The 16265-nt window shown below is 41.9% G+C and overlaps 1 protein-coding gene across 1 annotated transcript in view; it reads right to left on the reverse strand.

The window, feature by feature from the left end:
• LOC105008070 (collagen alpha-1(XXIV) chain) overlaps positions 1-16265 on the reverse strand; it is a 148795-nt gene that overhangs the window by 18862 nt on the left and 113668 nt on the right. The window contains exons 32-47 of the mRNA XM_034293897.1: positions 15353-15406; positions 14344-14397; positions 13886-13939; positions 13523-13576; positions 12877-12930; positions 12666-12773; positions 12402-12455; positions 12163-12270; positions 11327-11380; positions 10391-10444; positions 6315-6371; positions 6033-6086; positions 5163-5216; positions 5010-5063; positions 1962-2015; positions 555-662 (exon numbers count right to left, since the gene is read on the reverse strand). Of these exons, the coding sequence (XP_034149788.1) occupies positions 555-662; positions 1962-2015; positions 5010-5063; positions 5163-5216; positions 6033-6086; positions 6315-6371; positions 10391-10444; positions 11327-11380; positions 12163-12270; positions 12402-12455; positions 12666-12773; positions 12877-12930; positions 13523-13576; positions 13886-13939; positions 14344-14397; positions 15353-15406 (1029 nt within the window). The remainder of the gene's footprint in view (positions 1-554; positions 663-1961; positions 2016-5009; positions 5064-5162; positions 5217-6032; positions 6087-6314; positions 6372-10390; positions 10445-11326; positions 11381-12162; positions 12271-12401; positions 12456-12665; positions 12774-12876; positions 12931-13522; positions 13577-13885; positions 13940-14343; positions 14398-15352; positions 15407-16265) is intronic.

The following is a 16265-nucleotide window of genomic DNA, read 5'->3' on the forward strand; positions in this document are numbered from 1 at the left end:
CCACACACATGTATCATGTGCCGTCTTAATCTAACTATTCACCAATGGGATCATCTTTAAATTCAAGTCATCTTTGGCTATTATGAAATGACTGGAGATTTCCTCTGACACAAGCTAATATTGTGATTAAGTGCTTCGTTGTAAGAGAAATACAGGAGGTAGGTTTTGGTACAAGGAAGCTTCATCCTTCAAAATCAAAATAAATCAAACATAGGTCACAAGAATGGTAAATTGTAGTCTGATTCAGAAAGCGTGTTAGGCTGTCAGGCACAATGGTTGTCAATGCTGAGAAAATGTCCCTCTCACAGTTCAGTTACACAATATAATAACCTGCTGTCTCTCACCGGGCCTGTACAGCATGGAAAGTGCAATAAATTGTTTAGGAACAGATTAGGGGCCCCATTCTGTGTGTGTGTGAACTGGTGAGGGAGTGAGAGACAGAATAAAAGAGTGAAAGTAAAATGTGTGTGTCGGCAGGCGTGGGAAATAGTTGTGTCTGTTGAGTATGCACTTGTGTATGTGTAATTATGTGAGTGACATAACATGTTGCTTACCTGTCGCCCTGCTTTCCCTGGAAGTCCTGGTATCCCAAATAGGCCCGGAGGTCCGTCAGATCCAGGATATCCCTGCATGCCTCTGGGTCCTGGTAAACCAATGGCCCCCTGGGAAATACACAACAGCATCTAACTCAACGTCACACATCTCTATGGCAATTATTAGAAGGCCTAGACATTAGCCATGGGACCTAATGTGAATATTCAGATTGCAGCCAGACAGGCTTGCTTATGTCGTTTTTATAATACAATAGTTTTATATAGATGATCTTGACTTGATGCCAGATTAGTATTGGAGATAAAAAAAAATATTGTGTAGACGGGTGTAAATGGCAATTTCCGCACATCTGCTTTCAAGGAAACGTGGGATACTTTTCCAACCAATACTTGCTTAATGTGTATTGGACTGGAATAAGGAAGTTACGTAGAAAGTCCTTCTGGCTCCATAAACCAAATCAGTAAAAAAGTACAATTCTACTATCACTAGCAACAGCAGAGAGCACTGCGTTAGTTACCAAGTAAAAAACATTGTCAGTGAGTGTAAGCGCAGTCAGACGACAGTTAAAGGTGAAATCATACAGTTGTGTGATCTAAAGAGACAGAATCTAACTTCATACAAAATACGAAGGAAACAACCTTTTGCGCATTCCAGATCAGTTATCTGGCCGAAGCACTGCATGCGGATGTGTTTTGCTTTACGACATAACAAGAATTTCCAGCTGCTAGTGTGAATGGAATTGTGTAGTCCAAATAGGTTCTTAGTGTCTCAGTGGTGCAATTTAATTACCATGCATTTCACATTGATGTCATTTAGTAGACACTTTTATCCAAAGTGACTTAGGATAAGTACATGGCCATTGTTCCCAGTAGCAACATAGGGTGAAGTGCCTTGCCCAGGGATAAAACGACCATTGGCCCACTGAGCCACTGACGCCCGTTTAGTGATGCATTACTGATTGTGAAAAATGTATAACTGTTTTATGGAAAAGGGAGGTACTTTTTTCCCCCTCACCGTAATCCTGTGGGCCACTGTTTTTGAGACAGACGCTGAATAATCTGGCCTGATCAATTTAACAAAACAAAACCAAATAAATGTAATTCTATGGAGATGACATGCACATTAAACGAGTTCTAGATGCTCTGCTCACTTCACAGCCTTCCCCCATATCTCTCCTTTCCAGCTTCCTCTTTTCATCACAAATCTTTGCTCAACCCGCCCCCCCCCCTCCCCGATACAAAGAAATACATTTCCCCTCCACCCTACAGACTGCATTGGGTTTGGTAATTGAAGTACTCTAGTGGTGAATGAGCACGGCTGTAATATCTCCATTCTCCCTCTATACCTCTGACCCACTCCCTCTTTCAGTCCTTAATGTCCACTCCACATTGTGGTGATCTGATACATACCTCAACACCAGCGCTCCCAGTCAGGCCCCTCGCTCCTTTCTTTCCTTCTAAGCCCTGTACAAACACACAGACAAGTAATATTATGCACAGACAAACACAAAAACAAATCCTGTCATTTTTTCTCTCTCAGTATACTGCATGTATACACTATATATTTTACTGCAAACTAAATAGACAATACATAAACAGTTCTGTTTGTTGTCTTTTGAACTGATAACCTTGTGACCTCTAACCTTGTGTTAAGCTACACTGACTGAAATAGTTGAGCAGCACTCATGTTTAGGAGTTGTGGTTTTATGGTCGAGACGCTGCTCTGATGTAAATACATGAACAGAAATCTTCTCTATACATTGTGAACTCAATTTAATAAAAAGTCAAATAGGCCAATGTACGTCTTAACAAGGCGAAGGTAGCAAAAACTAGGTATGTAGACAACTAAGCTTATGTTCAGAAACATGTGCTGATGAAATAATTATACTGTACTTTTCCAATAATCAAACTTAGTCAAGGCAAGTTTATTTGTATAGCACATTTCATACACAGAGGCAATTCAAAGTGCTGTACATTAGAAAAAGCAAACATCAGCCACACTAGAAATACATTTAGCATTTAAGAATACAAGCATACAAATTAGAATATCCCATTTAAGAGGGCTAAAATAATATTAAAAGATTAATAAAAGGCAGAAGAAAAGTTTTTTAGCCTAGATTTAAAGTGGTCAACGTTGGAGCAAGTCTCATACTTTCTGGCAGTTTGTTCCGACACTGTGCAGCATAACAACTAAACTCTGCCTCACCAACCTTTGTCCTTCCTCAGGGAACTGTTATAAGACCAGACCCTGAGGGGTCATACTAAGAGAGTAGGTCTGAGATGTAATTTAAGCCTGAAATATTAGGGCCATTAAGGCTTAGTTACATTAACAACAATCATTGGGATGACGTTTAATTTGAATAAGAATTTCAGACATTTTGCACAGTGAGAGACTGGCAGTAGGTCTCTCGTTTGCAATGTTACAAAAATCACAATAAGTGTACTTTGATGAGGAAGTCATCTAACCTACTACGCTTGATAACTTATGTCAGTAATGTCAATAGCTTCTTTGGTGAACATCTACTGATGTCTGTATTTACATGGGTCACAAAGTGTCGTTTGACTTGTATTATACTTTATTACTGATGCAAACCTTTTGATAAGGCTTGTTTATCTCGATGAAACTCTCATAGTGTGAATAGTCCCATATGCCAGCTTTTTGATCCAGTGCATTTCCCTAAGCTTTCAATCTCACTAAAAGTCTAATTAATCTCTCTCAAACTCTCATAGAGTATAACCCTTATGCCAGGAAAGGTCTGGTAGATTTCAATGAAACTAGTGTGAAAACACACAAGCCAGATTTATGCATTCCAGTTTATATTGCCAAGCTTACAAGTGCCTTTCCTTTTCAGAGAATACAATTTTTAAAAAAACTGCCTCGTGGAAATATGATGGAATACTTGAAAGCCCGAAAGGCGCAGTGGGTGGCCAAACAAACATAATTCTCTCCTTCCGTCTGGCCTCCTTTCTCCTCATTCCTCATTGCTCTTCCTCTGACATAAAAGGCAGCAAAGCTCAAGCCTTCCATTTATTCTGGCCCGGTCTTACGATCTCATGGCAAAAGAAGTGTGTTTTAGTTATGATTGTAGCATTATCGAGCTAAGCAGAGAGAGTGTCCGTGAGAATGATCATATGAAGACGCTTTAGCTTGTTAATTGAGAGCAAAATGAGTCATAGGTTAGAAACAGCTATCTAACATACAACTAATGGCATTCTGCTCTTCCCCTGTAATAGTGACAGGTGAATGCTCTACCTATCCATCATTCTGCATGTTCCCTGTAATAGTGACAGGTGAATGCTCTACCTATCCATCATTCTGCATGTTCCCTGTAATAGTGACAGGGGAATGCTCTACCTATCCAACATTCTGCTCTTTCCCTGTAATAGTGACAGGTGAATGCTCTACCTATCCAACATTCTGCTCTTTCCCTGTAATAGTGACAGGTGAATGCTCTACCTATCCATCATTCTGCACTTTCCCTGTAATAGTGACAGGTGAATGCTCTACCTATCCAACATTCTGCTCTTCCCCTGTAATAGTGACAGGTGAATGCTCTACCTATCCAACATTCTGCTCTTTCCCTGTAATAGTGACAGGTGAATGCTCTACCTATCCATCATTCTGCTCTTTCCTTGTAATAGTGACAGGTGAATGCTCTACCTATCCATCATTCTGCTCTTTCCCTGTAATAGTGACAGATGAATGCTCTACCTATCCAACATTCTGCTCTTTCCCTGTAATAGTGACAGGTGAATGCTCTACCTATCCAATATTCTGCTCTTTCCCTGTAATAGTGACAGGTGAATGCTCTACCTATCCATCATTCTGCTCTTTCCCTGTAACAGTGACAGGCGAATGCTCTACCTATCCATCATTCTGTTCGTTCCCTGTAATAGTGACAGGCGAATGCTCTACCTATCCATCATTCTGCTCTTTCCCTGTAATAGTGACAGGTGAATGCTCTACCTATCCAACATTCTGCTCTTTCCCTGTAATAGTGACAGGTGAATGCTCTACCTATCCAATATTCTGCTCTTTCCCTGTAATAGTGACAGGTGAATGCTCTACCTATCCATCATTCTGCTCTTTCCCTGTAACAGTGACAGGCGAATGCTCTACCTATCCATCATTCTGCTCTTTCCCTGTAATAGTGACAGGCGAATGCTCTACCTATCCATCATTCTGCTCTTTCCCTGTAATAGTGACAGGTGAATGCTCTACCTATCCATCATTCTGCCCTTCCACTGTAATAGTTACAGGTGAATACTCTACCTATCCATCATCATGCTCATAGCAAAGTAAGGGCTTCTGGAATAGGAGGGTGTTAACACACTTTTATTGGTCTAGAGAATTTGGAATGCATGATTCAACAAATGCTGGGATTTCAACTACCTAAGCCTGAAGCAGCATGCACGGATTCATAAAAATCACACGCGCGCACACACACACATACTCACCTGGGTTCCCATTTCTCCTTTTGGGCCTGGTTCTCCGGGTTCCCCTGGTGTGCCCTAGACAACACAAACTCAATGGTTACATTTTTATTTCAATATGCAAAATGCGCCATAGATATCAATGCCGATAAGGCCAACACATTGAGTTGGACTTACAGGAAGACCTGGCGCTCCAACAGCCCCAATAAGTCCCATAACGCCAGGATGGCCCTGAAAACAATAAGACAAACACATTACATACAGTCTGGGTGAAACACTACAGCTACATATTAACTTCAGTTGCTTCTGTGAGTTTACATCAGGTCATTCAGTGATACCCTGTGGGAACATACAGCCATGTGCACGTATCTATTTATATGGGGAGAAAGTCATACCATAGATACAGATTGACTGAGAACTGCAGTTCCCAGGTCAAGATCTGTAGGCAAGTATTTATTATGGTAAGCTGCAGGTGAATGTGATTCATCACCACTCAGCAGGGGGGGAAATACCATTGGTCGACCCGGCTGTGGCCAGTTAGTGTTTGCAAACTCACACACGGCCAGTAAGAGTTAATGACCTTCAGTTAAATAGAACCCTGGAAGTCTCTCAAGCCTCTCAACAACTGCCAAAAAAAGATTACCAACTCTAACTTTGAACTTAGATTAGAACTTAGAAGAATGCAAATAAATGCTTAAAGCCTACTTCGTCTCTCTCTTTCTCTCTCTCTCTGTTTAAGGAGGAACAGGTTTAAGGAAATGTTTAAAAGGGAGGAGAACTCTGGTGTTACCCTGCTTCCCTGCCTAAGGGGATTTTGCTCACCAGAACTTTTGACTTTCATCTTGGACTGTTAAATTCACACCTGACTTGAACTATGAGTGTGTGTCTTTCATCAGTTTTTCAGATACATTTAATTGGTTTATCCTTTGAATTTCCTCAATCCAGGAAGCTCTCATCTCAATAAATGTTTAATCAACAGCCCAGTTCTCACACAGCCACAATGAAACTGAAAAACCTGTTATACATCTGAAGGTTTGGTGATTTTACCTGATATCCCTCATCTCCTGGCTCTCCACGGTCTCCTCGCTCGCCGGGAAGGCCCTGCCCAAACACAAACAGCATCAGATGATCGCGCTGCCTATTTTAAAACCAAGCACACTCCTTTAAATAGCAGGCTTCTTGGACCTCTGTCATGATCAATCGGACACCAAATGCAACCACACCATTAGAAAAGCTTTAGGCATCATGTTTTAATAGTCTGACCACCTCTGACCCTGCCTTCAGCCACAAACACATAAGAATGGGAGGTTAAAGGAAGGCAAGACCTACTGGTTCACCTAGTGGCCCTGCCGGTCCGGGGGTCTTACAGTCATCTCCAGGGTAACCCTGAAACACACACACACGTATATCAAACGCTGACACTGAATTGTCTCGTTACTCATTCAGCCTAAAATCTGCTAAAGTCTGTAATAAAGATTTAGGCTGTGTACAAGAACAGGATTTTGACTGGAAAAAGTGTTCCTGTAGAGTGGATGCATTAGTGATACAAGTAGTGATACAAATAATACATAATAATAACACTGTCGACTAAATAAATAGTTTCATGTAATTATTAATACTACTAATAACATTAAGCTATTAACTGAGTACACATACAGTCATGTTTTACATGTAGATAGTTTTACATATTTGGACATATGGATATGTACTCCTTCCTACAATGCTACTGACAGATGAAGTTAACCAAATTTAACAAATAACACTGAACAATAACATTTAGCATTCCTTTATTCATCTCAAATCAGACAAAATGTTATTTTATAGTGTGGAAAAACAGCTGATGTTGCCCACTTTGGCATGCACGGCCCATTTCAAGTCCCCAGACAGTATTTTGATAAGATTGAGATCTGGGCTTCGACTCTGCCATTCCATAACACACCATTTCTTCTTTCTGAGCTATTCTGTTGTATCTTTGCTTGTGTGTTTCGGATTATTTTCCTTTTGCAAGGTCCATGCTTGGTTAAGCTTCAGCTTTTTGACAGATAGCATCAAATTCTCCCCAATAATTCTCTGGAACTCAATAATGGCAAGTTGACCAGGTTATGAAACTGCAAAGCAGCCCCAAACCATGAAGCAAATCCCTTCAACTCCACCATTGACTCATCTGTCAAGACTAGATTGTGTGGCCAGACCAATCCACCATTGAATCAGGTTTGGGCGGTCTTTTTCTGACAGTTGACCCTTGCAATTCGGAATTGACAGTCGCAAAATGGCCTGTAGAGCCCTTGATATAACCATGGGGTTCTTAGAATCTTCTATGAGCAACTGTTTGTCAGCTCTTATGAAGATTGCCAGTGGTCAGTAATTTTCTGCTTTTGTACAGTATCTCACGAAAGTGAGTACACCCCTCACATTTATGCAAATATTTGATTATAACTTGAACACTGAAGAAATAACACTTTGCTACAATGCCATTTTTCCTCCCCAGTGCCATGTGACTCATTAGTGTTACAAGGTCTCAGGTGTGAATGGGGAGCAGGTGTGTTAAATTTGGTGTTATATCTCTCACATTCCCTCATACTGGTCACTGGAAGTTCAACATGGCACCTTATGGTAAAGAACTCTGACGATTTGAAAAAAATAATTGTTGCTCTACATAAAGATGGCACAGGCTATAAGAAGATTGCCAAGAACCTGAAACTGAGCTGCAGCACGGTGGCCAAGACCATACAGCGGTTTAACAGGACAGGTATCAATCTAAACAGGCCTTGCCATGGTCGACCAAATAAGTTGAGTGCACATGCTCAGCGTCATATCCAGAGGTTGTCTTTGGGAAATAGACATATGAGTGCTGCCAGCATTGCTGCAGAGGTTGAAGGGGTCAGTGCTCAGACCATACGCCGCACACTGCATCAAATTGGTCTGCATGGCTGTCATCTCAGAAGGAAGCCTCTTCTAAAGATGATGCACAAGAAAGCCTGCAAACAGTTTGCTGAAGACAAGCAGACCAAGCAGAACCATGTCCTGTGGTCTGATGAGACCAAGATAAACTTATTTGGTTCAGATGGTGTCAAGTGTGTGTGGCGGCAACCAGGTGACAAGTGTGTATTGCCTACAGTCAAGCATGTTGGTGGGAGTGTCATGGTCTGGGGCTGCATGAGTGCTGCCGGCACTGGGGAGCTACAGTTAATTGAGGGAACCATGAATGCCAACATGTACTGTGACATACTGAAGCAGAGCATGAACCCTTCCCTTCGAGACTGGGCCGCAGGGCAGTATTCCAACATGATAAAGGTCTCTAACATCCACCAGCACTGTGATGTCATCATGGAGGAGGACTCCTGTGGCAACCTGTGAAACTCCATGCCAAAGAGAGTTATGGCAGTGCTGGAAAATAATGGTGGCCACACAAAATATTGACACTTAGGGCCCAATTTGGAAATTTTCACTTAGGGGTGTACTCACTTTTGTTGCCAGCGGTTTAGACATTAATGGCTGTGTGCTGTGTTACAGCTAATTTACACTGTTACACAAATTGTACACTCACTACTTTACATTGTAGCAAAGTTTCATTTCTTCATTGTTGTCACATGAAAAGTTATAATCAAAAATTACAATAATGTGAGGGGTGTAATCACTTTTGTGAGATACTGGAGATGATCCATAACACAGTGGAATGATGTACTATGAATTGCATGGAATTACAACACCTCCCACACTCAGGGGTATCAATAGTCTACAACACCTCCCACACTCAGGGGTATCAATAGTCTACAACACCTCCCACACTCAGGGGTATCAATAGTCTACAACACCTCCCACACTCAGGGGTATCAATAGTCTACAAGACCTCCCACACTCATGGGTATCAATAGTCTACAACCCCTTCCACACTCATGGGTATCAATAGTCTACAACCCCTCCCACACTCATGGGTATCAATAGTCTACAACCCCTCCCACACTCATGGGTATCAATAGTCTACAACCCCTTCCACACTCATGGGTATCAATAGTCTATAACCCCTCCCACACTCATGGGTATCAATGGTCTACAACACCTCCCACACTCATGGGTATCAATGGTCTACAACCCCTCCCACAATTATGGGTATCAATAGTCTACAACCCCTCCCACACTCATGGGTATCAATAGTCTACAAGACCTCCCACACTCATGGGTATCAATAGTCTACAACCACTCTCACACTCATGGGTATCAATAGTCTACAACCCCTCCCACACTCATGGGTATCAACAGTCTACAACACCTCCCACACTCATGGGTATCAATAGTCTACAACCCCTCCCACACTCATGGGTATCAATAGTCTACAACCCCTCCCACACTCATGGGTATCAACAGTCTACAACCCCTCCCACACTCATGGGTATCAATAGTCTACAACCCCTTCCACACTCATGGGTATCAATAGTCTACAACCCCTCCCACACTCATGGGTATCAATGGTCTACAACACCTCCCACACTCATGGGTATCAATGGTCTACAACCCCTCCCACACTTATGGGTATCAATAGTCTAAAACCCCTCCCACACTCATGGGTATCAATAGTCTACAAGACCTCCCACACTCATGGGTATCAATAGTCTACAAGACCTCCCACACTCATGGGTATCAATAGTCTACAACCCCTCCCACACTCATGGGTATCAACAGTCTACAACCCCTCCCACACTCATGGGTATCAATAGTCTACAACCCCCCCACACTCATGGGTATCAATAGTCTACAACCCCCCCACACTCATGGGTATCAATAGTCTACAACCCCTCCCACACTCATGGGTATCAATAGTCTACAACCCCTCCCACACTCATGGGTATCAATAGTCTACAACCCCTCCCACACTCATGGGTATCAATAGTCTACAACCCCCCCACACTCATGGGTATCAATAGTCTACAACCCCTCCCACATTCATGGGTATCAATAATCTTTCTTCTGAAGGCATTGGATATGTATTTTGATCTTGGTATGATGTCTTACCATGCACCCATATGGTTAAGACCAAACCAGACCAAGGATCTAATCTTAGCTGCACCCTCCCAAGTTACTCTCTAATGATTTTCAAATCATTTTAACCTGTTTTGGTGCACCTGATTCTATTTTTTAGCCCTTTTATGGGATGGTAAAGTTAACGATGTACTAAGATTTACCTCATAACGAAACTGCATTTCTGCGTAAATGAATATAAAGTTTCCTTTTTGTGTGATTTGTTGAATTTGGTTAACTTTATAAATAAATGTGTTTGGAATTCAACTCAAACATCAATGTTTCCAAATATGTTAAATAAAATACTTTCTAGTAGGTGTACATACTTTTTCACCGGGCTGTACACTTCCTCTGCACTTCTACTGTGAGTTAGCAAATGTTAAGGTTACCTTTTCACCTTTCGGCCCAGGAGGTCCTATGGGTCCAGGCTTACCAGCATGGCCCTGAGTAAAACAAAACCCATCAGTATTCATCAAGTCATTTGATGCATAAATCATATGTCACTAAACCATAACACCAAACCTGACACAGTGTGGTATATTAAAAGGGCTTGACAGTGTTAAAAGGGTTTGAAGTTGACCATATCCAATATACCTTTTGTCTTAATTACTGTTTGGTTAGGTGCGTGTTTGCTGTGGTTTTATTGACACTTTAAGTAGTTTACATCTAAAACCACAATGAAGACTGACATCACCCTGGCTGTCGAGATGCAAAAATTAGGTTTCACTGGTTTTGGGTTTGGCTATTTTCTATGTTCTGGTTTGGCAATCTTATGTTGTGGTGTGGATATGTATTGTAACTACATTTGGATGCACTGTGGCCTAGAGGCATCCAGTTGTGTATACTTCTGCTTCCAATACATAGAGAATAAAACAATGCACATAGAGCATATAATGCATCTCAAAAAGTAAAAATAAATAGAGCTGCTGGAGAATGTGTTTGTATGTGTGTGATCTTGGAATTGATTCCACATAAGAACCTGTCTGATCCGCTGGGGTCCATCTTTCTGAGAGCCGAATCAAATAAAGATTCAGGAGTGATGACTTAACATTACAAACCCCAACAAGGCTTAGATGCACACCGTTGTTGTTGTTAGGAATCACTTTGGTAGAAGCCTTAGGAATCACTTTGGTTGAACAAGTGTGTCTTCCTGTTGTCTACGTGCCAGTGTGTGTGAAAAAGAGAGAGTATTTAAAAGAGAGATGGAGGGACAGAGTTAAAAAAGAAAGAAATGGATAGTGATATGGATCGGGAGATAGAAATTATGTCTGAGAAAAAGACAAAGATATGTATGTTGTAATGATATCTCAGCAGGAGTAACTCACTGTGTATCCGGCCATTCCAGGCATCCCCTCAGGACCCACCACTCCTGGGTGACCCTGAAAATGTATGCAGAGAACAGCTACACGTTTGTTTCCACAGACATTTGTTTTGATATTCTATCTGCACTCTGTGGAAACGTTAGATATAATAACTAGCCGTTTAATGCTATTTAGTGGTTACGCATGCAGTCTGTAACGTTGGACTTGAGGTGATGACACTAAGACATATCTCATTCCCTGACCCACATATAACTACAGTGTTCAGGGCTAGTCACTGGGAAAGAAGTTTCATCTCATTCACTGACAGAGTAACATGTTTATTTGCTATTTTCTGGTGTGTTCTGGTCCTCCAGGGACAAAAGGTTATTAGAGTCATCTGACAACTATTAGAGTGACATTTGACAACTCGTGACATTTGACAACTCGTAACAGAGAACGTAATAGGTCTTGTTTTCAAATGCTACTGAATCAGATGAAATTACTAACTGATATTCAAAAGAAAGAAAGATTAGCTTTGGGGCTTTACAAAGGATTACAAAGGATTTGAATCATGCTTTGTAAGGTCACTTAGGGACGCTTTTTGCTGTCACTGCTTCAGTGAGAGTCATGAGTTAATTCTGTCTTATTAATGGAAAATCACAGTTCTGTTTGAGCTTCTGATCCTTCAGCAAATCAACAGTATGATCTTCTTTACAACTCACCATGCCTAAAGCTAGTAGATCTACCCGAACAAAAAACTCACCAGAGATGAGAGGCACTTAGTTAAACAGATTAAGGGAACTGACAGCTGCCCCCATATAAGTCAGACCATACTGGCTAAAAGAGAAGTGGATACTGACTGCAGAGCCTCTGGTTCCTCTGGCTCCTTTCAGTCCTGCCTCCCCCTCTTTGCCAACGGTCCCCGTATCTCCTGTCTCACCAACCAAACCGGGTTTGCCTGCCTCTCCCTGAACACACAAACAATCACAACAAAAAAGGAGAGGGAGTGGGTAGCATGAACATGAATATATCTGTGATGATGAGGACTGAAACAATAAATTGAACACGTGCCAGTCGGACATCCGAGTGGGTCCAGTACCTTTTTACCATGCCGACCGCGATTCCCTGGGAGACCACGTTTACCCTCTGGTCCCTGGTAGAGAGATGATGGGAGTTATCGGAGGCCATCTGTAGACTTGTCTTGACTATTGACCTTTAACTCTCTTTTTCTCTCACTGTGTGCCCATAGTTACTTAAATGCAACAGTGCTTTGTTTAAGTGAAGACTGCCCCCTACTGGAACCCATAAGCCTCATCGCCTTTTCTCTCTGAGTAAGAAAAACATTTGTATGTTTTACACTTACAGGGAAACCACGTTTTCCAGCTTCTCCTGTGGCCCCAGGAGGTCCTGGATCTCCCTCTACCCCCCTGTCTCCTGCCTCGCCCATGGGCCCACGATCACCTGGCTCGCCCTTACACAGAAAGGGACCAGGAGAAATTAGAAATTCCGTAAAGGAGCTCAAATATGCAAAGGATATGGTCCCAAAAAGGAAATGCAACATTGAGTGTATTTACCTTCGGCCCATCTTGTCCTTGGGTCCCATCCTCACCAGCAAGACCTGGAAGGCCCTACAAAGACAGGAGGACACATTACCAAAGCTTTACCCACACACTGTCAATATCACGCTAATAATTTTTGAGCAGTATGTATAGATGACTCATATGTATACAGTCAAACCCCCATGAAACGTGGGACGTGTGTGTTGTTCTAAATTGGATCCAAATTACGCTATGTTTCAAATTACAACAGCCATGGGGTTAATGGAAGAATGCTTGGCATTTTCTGTATTACATACACAAATAATCCATAATGTCTGGTGGTATAAAAAGAAAATAAGAATGTATAATAAAAACAATATGTAAACAGGATCTCATAGCATACGCTTTGACACAGAGACCCTCTCACTCTTCCAGGGCTTTTCTAAGATTGTCAAATTTCCAGGAAAAACACAGGAAACTCTGATTAGGATATAGATACAGGCTATTAGACAAAAACAAATCAGCCAAAACGCTGCTGTATTCTTTTTCAGTCTCCTCCAGCCCAGGAATTACATAACTCGGTTGAACAAGGGAAAATTAAATATACTAGCATATTGGATTCTCTCAAACACAAGCAGTGCAGGATTAGAAGCACGGGTCTTGTGTAGGACTCGGGACTTACTCTCATGCCCTGCTGTCCTGGTTCCCCCTCTACTCCAACCAGCCCAACGTTGCCCTGCACAAACAAAACAAAGCAGCTCAGGAGATGATAAAGACAATAAGACAAGCTCAACTCCGAATTCTGTCAACTAGTCTTTAGGTGCTGTAGACTTAGAGTATTCTGATGTGCAAATAAAGCATTACTTTGCAATAACTGTCAAGAAAGCACTGGAGGCCAAGAACCGTTCAGTAAGAAACAATAACATCCATATTGAGGTACACAGAACAGAAGCTCTTACTCTCCCTGTAACTGTAGTCTGAGCTCGAGCAAAATGGATGTCTCTGATGTGTCTGTCAGTCAATCACAACTGTCTAGAACACTGACCTTTATTCCAGGTTCTCCAACTGGACCTGGCTCCCCATCTCCACCAGGTGCGCCCTGTGTGGGGAAGAGTAGAGGAGACAGGCAGAAGTGTGTGATGGATTGAGAAGGCGTTATAGAGAACGTGTTGAAATGAAGGTAAACATTTAATCCCCAAACAATGACAATCATAAGGAGTAATTATTTAATGACCAATACGGTCCCAAGGAAGCTTCTGACCAACCAGGACATCTAATGACCAATGTGATGTCCTGGTTGGGCTAATGACCAACCAGGACATCACAGGGCATCACTAAGAAGTCCCACTAAATTGACAACATTAAAATGATGACTGCCCAAAATGGCAATGTTTTTTCCCAGTTAAGTCCTTTAACCATGTCTCTCTACCTTTGCCAGACTTAAGTAAAGTGTAGACTGCATAAAAAAGTATGTGTAACTTTGACATATAAAACAACATTTACCTCAGGTCCTTGATCTCCGTCAGGTCCAGGGTCTCCCATCGGTCCTTTGGGCCCCTGGTGGAGATATTCAGCCTTTCAGTAACCTGTAATATTTTGTGATGTACTGGATAGCTTTGCAGAAATTCTTTATCTTTCCCTTAATTCCCAAGTTACTGCTAGAACAAATTCTCCCCTACTACTCCTCTGACAGACTAGAAATCTTTCCTTCAACCAATCCCATCCACTTCCCACTCCATAGGTGGGTCTGTGTGGCATTTAAATTAAATGCGGGATCAGCCGGCAGTGCCAGGCTAACGGTAGCCCATACCAACAACAACAACATGGTTTAAAAGGACAGTTTTAAAAAGGACAGTCAGTGAAACCTTCCTTTCTCACAGAACTAATACCTGTTTCTAACATGCCTCCTTTGCCATGCACTGCAAAAAATGTTGCCAATGGAACAAGACACTTTAACTAATTTTGAGGAGATATTTGCTTGAAATAAGTGAAATAATCTGTATAAGCAGTGTATTCTAGCTTGTTAAGAAAAATGTACCTTATTTTAAGGATGGTTAGATTTTTTTAAAACCTGAAAACAAGTTCAATATACTTTATAAGACAGATATGTTTTGCAGTAGTGTCCACATTCTAGTAGTGCCCACATTTTAGAGAGGTGTATCTGTTAAAAAAGTGTGAACAGGTCAGGTAAAAGTCTAGATCAGGATGAAAGTCTCATGTTAGGGGCAGGTATAGCCGAGGCCTGTGTGTCATAGGTATGTCCCAGGTATGTCTATCCCCATCAAGTTGTTTGGTTAGGTTTTGGTTAGGTTTGGTTAGTTTGGTAAAACGTCTTGACCTCATCACTGTAAGGGAGGTCAGAGTGATAGTAGTGTGCAAGCAGCATGTAGTTCAGCATTCAAAGCATAGATAATGTAAATCACTTTGTGACAACTGTTTGGCTGACTGACTGGTTGGTTGGATAGATGGCCATCTGACTGACAGGTTAGTTCACTGGCTGACTGATACTCACTGGTTCACCATGGGCTCCCCTCTCTCCTGTGCTTCCTGGGATTCCAGCCGTCCCCTGAGAGAGAAAGAGAGAGAAATGGTGAGAAAAAGAAGTCACCAACACGCAGTACCAAATACATAGCTTACCAGAGACAATATCAGTGATTAGATTCGAGAGAACACATCCCAGTGGATCTTCATGCCTAAACCTTAGCCATAACATCCTGACCACAAGCACTAAGGAAGCAGTTTACAGTACAACCAGAGAAGGAAGTCACTGACTGAGGCTTTCAGTAGTGCATAAAAGGTGTCTATGGTCAGTGTGATATTGTACACACACTACACAGTCTACAGCTGCACTTTGACTTGGGATAAAAAAATAGCAGGAACTGACAAATTGCACATTAGATTATGTTCATCGAAATACACTCACCTAAAGGATTATTAGGAACACCATACTAATACTGTGTTTGACCCCCTTTCGCCTTCAGAACTGCCTTAATTCTACGTGGCATTGATTCAACAAGGTGCTGAAAGCATTCTTTCGAAATGTTATTGCATATTGATAGGATAACATCTTGCAGTAGATGGAGATTTGTGGGATGCACATCCAGGGCACAAAGCTTGCGTTCCACCACATCCCAAAGATGCTCAATTGGGTTGAGATCTGGTGACTGTGGGGGCCATTTCAAGACAGTGAACTCATTGTCATGTTCAAGAAACCAATTTGAAATGATTCGAGCTTTGTGACATGGTGCATTATTCTGCTGGAAGTAGACCATCAGAGGATGGGTACATGGTGGTCATAAAGTCATGGACATGGTCAGAAACAATGCTCAGGTAGGCCGTGGCATTTAAACGATGCCCAATTGGCACTAAGGGGCCTAAAGTGTGCCAAGAAAACATCCCCCACATCATTACACCACCACCACCAG

The sequence above is a fragment of the Esox lucius genome, chromosome 8 (genome assembly GCF_011004845.1).
Source record: "Esox lucius isolate fEsoLuc1 chromosome 8, fEsoLuc1.pri, whole genome shotgun sequence".
In the NCBI taxonomy this organism is placed as follows: domain Eukaryota; kingdom Metazoa; phylum Chordata; class Actinopteri; order Esociformes; family Esocidae; genus Esox; species Esox lucius.